The following is a 14665-nucleotide window of genomic DNA, read 5'->3' on the forward strand; positions in this document are numbered from 1 at the left end:
CCAAAAAGAAAAACTAATTAAATTGCAAAACCTTTAATTACACTGCCATTCAATTTCAACCAAAAATCAATATTAATCCATTAAATCTTTGACTAAAACTTCACTAATATCCATTTAATTACGGGAACCTTTGACAACCCAGGTTTTAAATAGCAGAAATCTGTGGCAAAATCTCCATTACATTGAATGAAGTAACCAAGAGGTAAACTTGAGGATTTAAAATAAGCATTTGGTTTATAATTACAAGAGATAAGATTAGATAAGCTACCCAGATACCCTAAGAAGATTTCTTCTAGAACACATAGCCATTTTGTAACTAATTGATATAAGAAAAACTTGGTCGCCACACAGTCGTAAGCTCAGGCATCTTTACTTTAACTAGTCGTTTAAGGTTACAAGAGATCTAACCACGCCTGGTCCTATCTTATCAGCAAGGGCACCTGTCTCTGAAATAAGTAATGATTTTTCCTTCACTATGCTCTGTAGCTTCTTTGCCTCAAAGTCAAGTCGAGGTTGATCTGTAATTACAAGCTCAATATGAGGGATACACCAATTTACAGTTAATATATATCAGTTCTATGCTTGAGGGAACTGAGTCATAGATACGATTTAAATTCTGAACTCAGGAATAACAGTGATCATTAATGAACAGGAATAGATATAATCAGTCTCATCAGAAATTCAGAATTACAAGTTGATGCGTAAAGGCCATAAATCTTTAATATGTTCTAATCATGTGTAGGATTATGCGTGCCAAAATGAAAAAACAAGGAACGTATGTCAAAAATTCCAAACTAGTTCCAGGTAAAAAGGGTACAGTTACATTTGTCTTCAGCATTGCAGGATTTGCAATAACATGAAAAAATTGTTGCCATAATGAATTCAAACCATTAGACTGTAACATAGGTAATTTCAATAAAGATGAATTTTCGCATGCAACTAAAACAAACAGATAAATACAACAAAGACACATGCTTGATAATTCAAATATCAAATTGATAATTCAGTCTAGACTCCAAACAAATGCATGAAATATGGCTTGTATTTCCATCCAGCATTAATATATTAAAGCATATAACAAGGAAATCAATCATCTGTCATAAATATTTATTTTCCTAAAATGCACTCAATCTAAGATTTGTTACCGAACTTTACTGTCAAATAACCACGACATACAAATGATAACTAAGCAAGACTTTTGCACAAGCACATTGGGAGAAAAGAAAAATGGAAAGGTTTTTTATTTTGTGGCACTACTAACAGAGGCATGCATTTATGGTATTTTGATTCATTGTCCCTATATTTTACTTCTTTAGAGGGTAGGGTGGGATGGAATGACCAATTAACCTGTTTCCAAGATAGTGTGGGCAGCATGGAATGGGATGCTGGCAAACATATCAGTTCCTGGAAACATCATCCACGTCTTCTCGAATGAATCATGGTTACCACAGGTGTTACACACTTCTTGCACCAAGGGTCTTGACCTCGACCCTTCGACTCCCTTCATCATCGATTCAAAAGGAGTCGGAACACTAGTCTTGGTTGTCCGAGCCCTCTTCCTTAATGCAGTCAGTGCTTCTCTATTCCCATTTCTCAATTTATCATTCTCAACCATCTGCATTTTTTACCCAAATAGGACAGACAGTTAAGTACCGACTTAATTCCACAGAAAAGCCATTTAAAGGGTCTGATGAGGGTATGGTAATGAATTGATGATTGAGATTCCTCAATGAAGTTGTTACCTGATGCCGGGCCAAAAGAAGAAGCTCGGCTTCCAGTTCCACTTCTGTTAATTTTTGTTGGAATTGTTTCATGGTAGGATCCATATTCCAAGAAAGAAACTCCTGCGAGTTGCAAATAAAAAACATATTTTCAAGCTAATGAAATAATGATGGACACCAATTTCAGAAGAGTTATGAGATTCGGTTGACAATCAAGAAGTTACACTAACAATTTTTGATAATCTTAAAAAAAAAAACTGATAGCTGATATATAAACACACAATTTTTATGGAAATCAGAATTTTATTAACTCATTCATATAAAAAACACAAATAATAGAATTTCTAAAAAACATAAATTGCAGTTAAAAATGGAACATTCATGAACAAACTATTGCAGCAATTTCAGCATTAAAACAGTTGCCAATTACAACAATTGCATCCAAAACAAATTGCGAGTAAACAAAACATAAATCGATACAAGAAGCGAAAAAATAAGTGTTCGATATTGGGTACTTTGGCAAGAAGTGAGAGCAAATTGGAGAGCAAGGTCACCTATACTAATCAAAAATCACTAAAATAGGGACTGGCAACGAATTGAGGACATAAATTAACAAAACCGAACTTCGGATCCATGGTTTACCTACAGGAATGCGGATACGACGACAGTGACGAGCACGGAGGCAGCAGCGACGGTGGAGAGTGAAGCCGATGTGAGATATTGAGACTCAGAGAGCAAGCTAGACTTTGTAATTTACTATGAGTTTGGCAAATTACATATAGTTTAGCAAAAAAAAAAACCACTGCGAGGCCAATAAGCCCCAATTACATCATCAAAAACTAACTGCTTAAGAGAGAGGCGGGTTTGACTAAAAAAAGAGAGGAGGCGAATTCCAGTAATGTATATTAATATCCAAATCCATGATTGATCCGCTCAAAATATTAGATCATTGGGTTATTAATTCAATTGTTGAATCACTGATTGAATCTATAGATCTAATTTAATTAAATAATAAATTTTTTATAATAAATTCCAAATGATTTCAAGAGTTAAATTAATTTGGCACTTGGTGTATGTAATGATGATGATGATGATGATGATGATGATGATGATGATGATGATGATGATGATGATGATGATGATGCGTAAAATCGATTGACTGCTCAACAAGGTTTTGAGAACCAGACCGGTCAATCGCTTTCATCATTGGTTCACTGATTTACTGGTTCAACTGGAAAAAACATTTTGTAGTTATATCTTTGAAGTTTGAAATAACAAAAGCAGCAATCATTCAAGAAATGAATTGTTTTCTCTTCAAACTCTCTACAATTTCAGTAAAATAAACCACTTTTCATGTATTTGCGTACAGTTTTAGTCCAAAGCTTTAAAAAATATGCTTTGAACTAGCTTCTGAGTACAATCAGTTTTTAACATGTAAAATTAGAAATACAAAAGTTGTAAAATCCTTAACCTTATATTTTAATTAAGACTAAGATTAAATAGCCCAGCTAGTATACAAAATATACTGAGTTTCAAGTCCAAATCTAATTGACCAACAACTGCTGTATTATACATGTTTGCGAAGTACTCCAAAAGTGTATGAAATATTGAAATGCACCATTCAATGCAACAAAAACCTATGCAGGATGCAGTGTACAACAAAAGTATAGTTCAGGACTTGTATGTGGGAAAATATGATAGTAAATCAAAAATAAAACTTTTTCACCATATCACCATATTTAAAAACTCATATATCCACCTTAAACTAAGACAAATAAATTAATCTGAGAATTAAGCCAGTCATAATGCAGCATAATTTGTGAAGCTTAATGTCACACACAAGTCAGTCTTAAGACCCAAATAAAAAGGGTGCTTATAGAACATAATTCATATTTCCTAGCACTAGTATAAGCTGATTCCTAATAATTCAAAGGCCAGATTTATTAATGCTATTGTGCTAGAATAAAAGCTCCAATTTCCGCAACCCAGGAAGAAGCAGTCTATTTCCAGCATTCAAGGACAGCAAGGTTGGGAATGTTTTGAACTAAATATTGGAGTTCAATTAATTATTAAGATAGCCACAATCCATGCATGATTAAGTCACAAAACAGTAAAACACAAACCAGCACATCACTACCCAGAAAGATCACAAAACACAAAACAACAAAGAGAACAGCCAAAGCTAATCAATAATCATTAATCAGATAATCAATCAATAAAAACATTCAAATAATTGATCAGATAATCAGATAATTGCTTCTTGATTAATACTATCATTCATAACTGAAATTAATATATCATTCACAAAACTAAAACAGCAGCAGCACAGCCAGAATATTAATAGCAGCACAAAATTAATACTACCAACAGCATTCAGCATTCAGCAACAAAAATTATCATCCAGCAACAAACAGCATTTGATTTGATTTCCATTTTAGCATTCAGCAACAAATATTACAAAACAGCAACAAGTAATCCCTAATCACACTAAACCTGAAATCAATAAAGCTAATAGAGCATAATCCCTAATTACAAAATAGCAACAAGTAATCCCTAATCCATTTTTAGCAGCAGCAAGAAAATTTCAACAAAAATTTCAGGAATTAAAAAAAGAGCAGCAACACAAAATCAATTATTTAATTTTCCATTAATCTATTCACAATTTCACATTCAAATATCAGCAAACAGAGCATAAAAGGAAGAGAAGAACCGAGAAGTGAAAGCAGTGCTAACCTTCGACGGAGACACGGACGGCGACCAGCGAGACGACGGTGACCGGCGAATGGCGGCGACCTACTCCAAGCCTCGAACAGAGAAGCCAGGGAGGACGGGGACAGGGGGAAGGAGGACGCCGAGCTACAAGAGAGGGCCTGGGCTACAAGAGAAGACGTGGAGGCGCCGACAGCACGGACAGCGGCGGCACTGTGGCAGAACCGTTGCAGGGAGAACCTAGGGCTTTGGTCGGGTGATTTTGAAAGTTCAGAGGGATAGTGATTCACGAAAGGGGGGTGTTAGGTGGGAAAAGTATTTTCTGGTGCTTGAAGCACCAAGAAAAAAGATTCTAATTCTTGATAGGGGGTTCAGATTGCTCCAAGCAAGAAATTGTTAGTATTGTTAAGTTTGACCATAATTTAATGTATTTGCGAACCGGTATAGTTGATTGTTTGATCGGATTAGCGTTTTTTATTTTTTATTTTTTGGATAGGGTATATTGATGGATGGTTATTTTTTTTTTGATCTGGCAACATGGCCCGCACCCCTCACATAACCCGTCAAAAAATACTGTAACATAAACCCAAACTCCTCTAAAAGTAGCCCGAATAACTATAAACAACCCACCAAAAAATAAAAAATCAAAATGTATATTTTTAAGACAAAAAATTACTCCGTATGTGTATGGTCATCTTCTACAATGACATGAAATATTTCTGGAAAAGCTTGAAGGAGAAGGAAAATTTTTTATAATAAATTCCAAATGATTTCAAGAGTTAAATTAATTTGGCACTTGGTGTATGTAATGATGATGATGATGATGATGATGATGATGATGATGATGATGATGATCCCTTTAATTACTACTAATAATAAATCCACCTTATTACAACTATCTGACCTCTATAATACTCAACCCTTGAAAGAACAATTTCCTTATTATGAAAAACCCAATCCTATAAAGATATTAACCATTGAAAAAGAGTGGTTCAAAAAAGACAGAAAAACCCTATACAAGACCATTTTCCCAAATACTTTCCATTATATTCCTATTAACCCACAAAAAATCCAAAAAATTTATGAATTCATATTAGTAGACACCGGATCCGTTGAGTTAACACATTATAGAGATTCCAACACCAAGCAGCCTATTTATTCAAAAATAAAAATTATAAAAATATTATCCTTGCAAGATTGAAAAATACCCCATATCAGTCTAAAAGCTTCTCATTAAAATTTGAACCTCAGAACTATACCTACTATGATTACCAAGAAGCCTGGAATCATATTTTATTTCTATCACCAAATTCCCATTCTTGGTTCATTTGGTTCAGAAAGGGAATATCATTACAATTTCCCAAATGGTTTCAAGCATGGTTCCAGAACTTTGGACCAATGGAAGCTTTCTTCCCAAAAGAAGCAAGTATGGCGTATGAATACTTTAAAAGCAAGTCATCATTCCTATAAGAATATAAATTCATTTCATTCATAGCAGCCATGGGAATATGGATAGAATTGTATAATATTGTATAGAATTCCCAATCATTAAGAATTCCTGATAATGTTGAAACTATTAGTCATAGAAATTCTATAGATAACTAATCAATAGGAAATATGGATAATATTGTAGGAATTGATAACAGAAGGCCAAATATAGCCACTGCTGTATATAAATCACCTTCGGAATTTGATCCAATGGAATCACAAGTTTTATCAGTAATTATAAAGGAAGAACCATTTGAGATTGATAAAGAATGGATAAGACAAGATTTTAATGCTGATTATAATAAACCCCTAAGAGATTGGTATTTTACCAATCATTCAGAAAATGAGGTTATTAGACTATGAGAACTATTCTATGATTTTATGAAAGAAAATAGAATTAGTTTATACTTCTTTGATTGGTACGTTAATTATTACTCTAAACCCGATAAAAAATTATGTCCTTTAACAAAACCAACTATCGTTTGGAAAACAAGCTCAGGATCGATAATAGAATCTGAATATCCTCCTAAAGAAACTATTAAAATACCAATTGAAAAAGACCTAGAAGTTGAAGCAACACTTTATAAAGATAGCAATGCAGAAAGAAATATAGAAAAAAGAGATATTAAGAAATTACATCAACAATTAAACTTTACTAATACCATGTTAGATATAATGAAAAATTAATTAGGAAGAATGGAAAATATGGAAAAAGTCATTAAGGTAGAAAAACCCATAGAAAAACCTATATATAAATTACAAAGTTTAGATAATATTAGCTTAAAATCTAAAGTAGAAACAGAAGTTGAAGAACTAAAAGAAAAACTTAGAAGTATTAGTCTAGGAAAATTGACAATTAATACATTACAAAAGGAAGAAGAATTAGAACTAAATAAAATATATTATAAAAGAGATTATCCTAAAACCAAAAATTATTATCCTAGACCATCACCAGTAGATGTAGGCCTAGAAGAGCGAACACAATTAGTACAAAATAGTTTTTCAGGATCAGACTTAGTAGAATGGAATATAGATGGATTAAGTGAACAAGCTATTTTAGATCAAATGTGTAATATGACCATGGCTGCAACTGCCTATAAGATGAGAAAAGCTTCTGATAAAGAAGCAGCAATTATGATAACCCAAGGATTTACAGGACAATTAAAAGGTTGGTGGGATAATTTTCTCAGCATCCAAGAAAAAGAATTAATTATTAATACTATTAAACAAGAAGATCAGTCATCAGACGCTACATCCACATTAATATATACTATTATTAAAAATTTTGTAGGAGATCCCAGTATTTTTAAAGATAGGATACAAACTCAATTAATGAATTTAAGATGTCCAACCATGTCTGATTATAGATGGTATAAAGATGTTTTTATATCAAAAGTCATGATAAGAGATGATGCACATGCACCTTTCTGGAAAGAAAGGTTCGTAGCAGCCTTACCAAAATTATTCTCTGAAAAAGTATTACAAAAACTACAAACACAGTTCGGGACCCAGATTCCCTATAATTCATTAACTTTTGGACAATTGCATAATATAATAGTACAAACAGGTATAGAAGTATACACAGATACCGAGATACAACAGAAAATAAAACAAGAAAGTATCACGGGAAAAATAGAGCTTGGCACTTTCTGCTATCAATATGGAATAACTCCTGAAAAGGCACCTAGTGGACAGCATAAAGTTAAAAAGAAAAAATTTTATAAAAAGCCTAAATATAATATAGACAAACCCCTTTATTATGAACAGAAATATCATAAAAAATTTCATAAAACCCCTAAAGGAAAACCTAAATTTTCTAATAAGAAAAAATAAGTAACATGTTGGAAATGTAAAAAACAAGGACATTATGCTAATAAGTATACCACAGAACAAAAAATAAATAAAATAGAAAATAAAGAAATTAAGCATGCTTTGACAACTATACTAATCAATTCAGAGTCAGAAGAAGAATCAAGTTATGAGGGTTCTTCTGAAACTGAAGACTATTTTATACAACAATTAGACTTTATGTCAGAAGAAGAGAGCTCAGGAGGAAATAGTGGAAATGAGGAACAGGATAATAATAATTGTTTAGGAATAGGATTATGTAACTGTAGAAACTGTGAAAAAACTGAAAATGTTTTAACTAAAGAACAAACTTCTACACTAGTCAAAATAATTGACAAGTTAGAAGATACGCCATTAAGGGATGAGTTTATAAGACAATTAGCTGAATTAGTTAAAAAAGAAGAAGAAAGTAAGCAAGAAATAAGACCAGTAGAAATAAAAGAAATTTATAATCATTTTAAAAACCCACAAGAAGAAGTTTCCCTTAATTCTCTCAAAGAAGAGATAAAAAAGTTAAAAAGAGAAGTTTCAGAATTAAAACAACAAAATATTAATATGGACTACAGATTACTATAAATAGAAAGAGAAAATATAATAAAAATCCAAGAACAACCTTTTGACCAAATAAAAGAACCAAAATTACCTATTACTGTTGTACCAACAAAACAATTATCATTAAGACCTATGACAATGTCACAGGTTGTAAAAGCCGCACCATCATCATCATCACCTTCTAAGAGCCCTTTAATTACTACTAATAATAAATCCACCTTATTACAACCATCTGGCCTCTATAATACTCAACCCTTGAAAGAACAATTTCCTTATTATGAAAAACCCAATCCTATAAAGATATTAACCATTGAAAAAGAGTGGTTCAAAAAAGACAGAAAAACCATATACAAGACCATTTTCACAAATACTTTCCATTATATTCCTATTAACCCACAAAAAATCCAAAAATTTTATGAATTCATATTAGTAGACACCGGATCCGTTGAGTTAACACATTACAGAGATTCCAACACCAAGCAGCCTATTTATTCAAAAATAAAAATTATAAAAATATTATCCTTGCAAGATTGGGAAATACCCCATATCAGTCTAAAAGCTTCTCATTAAAATTTGAATCTCAGAACTATACCTACTATGATTACCAAGAAGCCTGGAATTATATTTTATTTCTATCACCAAATCCCCATTCTTGGTTCATTTGGTTCAGAAAGGGGATATAATTACAATTTCCCAAATGGTTTCAAGCATGGTTCCAGAACTTTGGACCAATGGAAGCTTTCTTCCCAAAAGAAGGCAGTATGGCGTATGAATACTTTAAAAGCAAGTCATCATTCCTACAAGAATATAAATTCATTTCATTCATAGCAGCCATGGGAATAAGCTGGATTATGACATGGGAATATGATTCAGCAGCATATGAAGAATCTCCAAGCATACAATATCTAGTAAGAGTCATAAAAATTAAATGGTGGAACAAATATGATATAAATTTACTAAGAAGAGCAGCTATTGAACAATGGTTAATAACATCACAAAAGCGTCCAGCAATAACAGCCTCAAGCACCACCAATGAACAAATAGCTTATAAAAAAGAGACCCAATTCTTAGCACAAAAGAGACAAATTATGGCAGCCCTAGCTGCAGCAACCTCAGAGGAAGATATCCAAAGCTCTCTACAAGCAATACAGACCGTACCTCTTGGAGAAGACGAAGAGGTCCAGTCCAGTCCAGCTCATTACTATCAAGACTCTCAAGATCCATTTGAGATGTAATAAGTACTGTATATGCAATCAATGTAAAAGCCCAATCATAAAAAAAAGTAAAAAGTAAAAAGTAAAAAAGTAAAAGTAAAAAGTAAAAGCAAACAGTGAATGTCGGCAAACAAAGCAAACAGTACTGTCGGCAAACAATACCCAAATAGTCATCATTTGGGGTCTATAAATACCAAAGGCCTCACTCATTCAAGATCATCAAAAACTTGAAAGCTCAAGAAATCTCTCTACTTTATAAATCTTCTTACTTCATATATTCTCTAAATATTTGTAATCATCTTCACGAAGTGTATCAACTTTGCAAGCAATAAAAGTACAAGTTCATCTTTGTAAGTTTACTATCTTTCTCTTCTTTATTCTCTTAGTTATTATCCCTGTTCTTATATCTTGAAAGAGTTTCATAAGAAGCTTAAATCTTTAAAGTTAGTTAGAAGAAATATGAAAATAAGAGTAATGGCAATAGAAATGAAAGTAAGAGAATTAATAACTGAATCTTTTGAATTGAAAGAAAAAATAAAAAAGGTAAACAAGAAAATAATTAAAACTAAAAGGTTTTTACAACAAATGAAAACCATAAAATCAGTAAAAATTATTAGACAAAACATTAAGAATAAACATATTCATTACGTTAGAAGGATGCATTATTTGCATATACAAAGCATGAGACAACTTTATGAGATAGAATCAAGAATACATGTATATAATGTTCAAAGGATGGATGGCGATCCTCAACCTACTAATCTTGTACAAGAACCTCAACCTTTACAAGATCCTGCTGTACAAAAAACAAATCAACCTATAATAGTGCATACTAATAATAGCGTTTGTTTACTAGCTTTAAAAATTATCATTTTTTATTTTATAAAATTTTTTTTCTATTTTTAATATTGTTCATCTCATTCAACACTCAACAGCCTCTACTGTCAAAGCAGCTATCAGAGCATTCGAAAATTCATTTTCAAAACTAAATGATCCTTTTTTTCTGGGTCATCTTTTTACACTTCCATTGAAAAAATAGGTAATTATATAATGAGTCTTTAAAGTCTATGGTGCATACAAAATTTAGATCTCTAATATGATTGATTGTTGATTGTCGATGCCCAACAAATTAGATACATATCCCTTTTGATAAAGGGCCATCTCCAACGAGGATAATTCTATTTACTGTAGCAGTAATGTGTACAAGGTGAACTCAAAAACATTGATTCTCCCTGACCTATCCTAATTTCTAACTAATTTAACGGAGCTAAATTAAGATTTTTACCACATTGCACTCTAATTTCTGGCCTACTATTGTTTTGATTAGCTCTACAGTATTAGGAATCCTTTTTACAAAATAATGCACACCACAAATCTTTTCTAGAAGTTGCCCTGCCACCAAAAATTTATCCAATATGAAACAGCAAACCATGTTCACAGCAACACTACCTGAAATAATAATGCAATCACAAAATTTTTCCATCATTCCATATGTAGAAAATTGAAGCATTGTAGCGAAAAGGAGATACAAAGAGAATCAAAAGCACACACCTCGTCCATGAATTGAAGCTGCACACTCAAAAAAAGCCGTGAAGCAAATCATTTTCTTCGGCAGAACACCGCACATTAGCCATGCTTCAGAATCACTCCTTGAAGAACTCGCTGAATCTGAATCTGCAAAGAGTAAAATAAGAGTAAATTTTAAGTTTTCCTGCTAATAGATTGTCTCAAGAACAAACCAAATAGCATCACCTTTTGATATTTCACAAGATTTTCAGGGATTGATCTTATCTACGTCCAACAACTAACTCTTAGGTTACGTTACCTTGTCATACAATGTTCTAAAATTTAAGAAATTTTGAAAGAATCTAAACATTTATAGTGGAGGAAAAACAAATTCAAGTTCCTATTTTTTTCAATGGTACAAATTCTTATTTTTGACACACAACACAAGCAAATTGAACTAAATTTTTCTCACTGCTAAGTAAATACTAAATAGAACTCAAAACTTAATTTTTTCCTAATTTTAATTATTTTAGAAGTCCTAAAAAAATAAGTCTCTCATAAAAATACATGTAATTGAATTAGTGAGTAGGACCACAACAGAGACACACTTTCCACAAATGATTTCAAAAGCAGCACAAACAAATGATGTCACATACCGTCACATCGGCGTTGGTCCTCCGATCTGTCACGGTATCTTTAGTTGGTGATTTTCTGGTATCAAGTGTGGTGTCATTAGAATTTTGCGTAATTGTTTATGTGAATGAAGGTGATGCATGAAAAATCCTCTTCATATGAAGATGCTAGAGTGGAATATGCCATTTTTAGAACAAGCAAAATATATGCGTTTTGCTAATTGCTCAGTGAGGTATCTATCATAAACAAAACAAATTGAGCAGTTAACATTACAATTAGGATTGTACCATTATCAGTTAACAAAAAAAATTAGAATGTTCAACGAAATACATAGAGAAAAGTCATAGCAATTTTAGTAAGATAAAACTTTCTATTAGTCATAGCAAATTCATATACATATTGCATCAAGAACAGGAAGAGTATCAACTGCCAGCAACAGGCATTTTTTGTAATGCTGTCCTGACCGATCCTTGAAGTGAATATTGGGTTGAGACTCACCAATTCGGATAACCCAATTGGGCAAGGGGATATTGAGTTTTGTAGATCCATAAAAACAAAGTGTCACATGGAGCTTAAGACCCACCTTCTAAACCATCTCAGCAATAGCAAGATAGCCAGACCAGTCATATTTTCCTGCAGCATCTTTCTCAACAATTCTCCACCAAACAGGGAGCTCAACACCTTCAACTCCTAATAACTTCAAAGCTTTTAGACCAGCTGCAATTACTTTAGCATGGTTTAGTGAATTGTAGTCTTTAGAAACTGCATCTAAAGACAAACTCACAAATAATCTTACACCATCTTGCATCATATTATCTTAGCCATGTCAGTTTCTTTTTAATCCTTAACCTTGAACATCATATAACAATACCTAATACATTTAGTTTGACCCAACATGTAACATGAGATTTGAAATGATGCAAATAAATCATAGCAAGAACTTTAACAATATATTATACAGGAATAGCTCTACTAATTAGCATAAAATCCAGATGAAGAAAGAATATCTTATCCACATTTAGTCCATACAAAACACTCTAGAATTTGATTCTCATGGTTTTCAGTTTTCATTAATAAAAAAATCTAGGTTAATGTAAGAAAACCATACCCATACAAATAAAATAATATAAAATCTTAATTTGTGTTGACTTATTAAGTTATTATTCATCTAGCTGAGTGGCTGACGTTGTTGAATAACTCAACACAAATATTTACATACTCTGAATTTAATTTAAAGTTAACAATATATAAAAAAATCAGGTCAAAACAAAAATAATACAGAACTATTTAATTAATTAAAAGCTTCTTTTTTGGTTAAACTCAAATAAAAATCCCATTTTTTCACACAAGATTCTCACCAACTGAAAACAGAACCCAGCATGCAAATCAAAACAGAAAAAACTTACCGATTTGAATCTTCTATCAACACTAAAATATTTCTCCGCTTGAACAGGTTCAGACTAAAGAGCTCTCAGAGTGAATCTAATCCCAATTTTCTTCCACCTAATATTTTCTTATTTTACACGCTCAATTTATTATCATTGATGGCATACCATCTCTATGCTTTTTATAAGAGTAAATAATCATCTTTTACTATAAAAAATTTAAATGCAATGTGACCAAGCAAATAACATATTATTTTCTTCAAGCAAATGCAATGTGAGAAAATATATATATTGAATAAATATTGGTATATATATATGATGATATTAGTATATATACCTAATTAGTTTGTACGTGACCAAGACAATAATTAAGGGAAATGCAGGGAATGAAGCTTACATGAAGTATTGAATAAATATTGGAGTTATAAAAGAATTAGAACTATTTTAGATACTATTAAATTGTTAGAATAAGGTTTTTTTAATATATTTTACTTTATTTTTTAGTGTAACTAAAAAAATAATAATAAAAATAACAATATTAATTATCTTTTAAAAATTATAATTTTTAATATAATAAATAAATAAATATTTTTATATTATTATACTTAAATATTATTATTAAATAAAAAATATTTTTATATAAAATATTATCGGAACAAATCCTTATATAAGTATGTTGATCCATTGCCGTTTGATATAAGAACATTAATGACTCACTTTGTCAAGTAATTTTCATAGTCAACTTTATGGACTTCCACTATATGTGTTATATCTCCACATGTAAATAGTTTGTTTGAGATTCATAGAGTCAACTTTGTTCATCCATTTGTGTTAGCTAGGAGTCAACACAATTCTAAAAGAAATAAAGAGCTAGTATTGTATATTTTATTTTAACTAGTCTATAACAAATTCCATTTCTCAATAATATATGAGAAACCCGAGATTTGGATCCCTTCACTACGAAAAATAAAAGCTTTTTTTTAATCATTTTCCTTTAGTATATATATAATAAGATATAAGTTTTATGGTATTTTTATAGTTTGGATAATTTTCAATAATAATGAAAGGCAAGGTGTGAATTCACGTCGCCACCAGCATTGTATCATAAACTCACAACAAACTATTTATTTAAATTAAATAAAAAGACATGATAGAAATACAAGTTATTGACTTCAGAAGACTCTTTTTAGTTTTTAATGTAAAAATTAAAAATAATACATATAATTTGAATAATGCATTAGTTCAGTAGTGGTTATTTGAATTTGAAGTCTGTGTTTGATGACTTGATGTCATCTTTCTGTCCTAATTAATTAATATTGATAAATAATAATAGTATTGCGTTATCTCATTCCTTTAGTTAATTGAAATATACGTGAAAAAAAGAGAGAGAGAGAGAAAAGTGAGGCTAATTTTTTTTGATACTGGAGGAGTGTGTGAGTTGTGTTTGGTTATGGTGTATATAGGTGTTAGACACAAGTGTGGAACAGAGAGAAATCGGACCGTCCGAGTTCTTTGTTAAAAAATTCATTGACCACAAATCGGACCGTCCGATTAATTTTTGTTTTTTTCTTTTTTATTTAAAATCAAATCGGACCGTCCGTTTACACCT

The 14665-nt window shown here is 31.5% G+C and overlaps 1 protein-coding gene across 2 annotated transcripts; it reads right to left on the reverse strand.

Annotated features, from left to right (window-relative positions):
* Positions 1 to 22: 22 nt before the first annotated feature.
* On the reverse strand, positions 23 to 4742 carry LOC107485311 (uncharacterized). 2 transcript variants are annotated; one of them, XM_016105825.3, is made up of 5 exons: positions 4455 to 4741; positions 2364 to 2477; positions 1743 to 1844; positions 1348 to 1615; positions 23 to 518 (listed from the first exon to the last, which is right to left on the reverse strand). In XM_016105825.3, exons 3-5 carry the CDS (start codon positions 1824 to 1826, stop codon positions 379 to 381), a joined length of 492 nt encoding a protein of 163 aa, XP_015961311.1. In that variant the 5' UTR covers positions 1827 to 1844; positions 2364 to 2477; positions 4455 to 4741; the 3' UTR covers positions 23 to 378. The 2 variants fall into 2 exon arrangements, with proteins under 2 accessions (XP_015961311.1, XP_015961312.1); XM_016105826.3 differs by lacking the exon at positions 2364 to 2477 and having other exon boundaries at positions 4455 to 4742.
* Positions 4743 to 14665: the final 9923 nt, after the last annotated feature.

Source organism: Arachis duranensis, chromosome 4 (genome assembly GCF_000817695.3).
Source record: "Arachis duranensis cultivar V14167 chromosome 4, aradu.V14167.gnm2.J7QH, whole genome shotgun sequence".
In the NCBI taxonomy this organism is placed as follows: Eukaryota; Viridiplantae; Streptophyta; class Magnoliopsida; order Fabales; family Fabaceae; genus Arachis; species Arachis duranensis.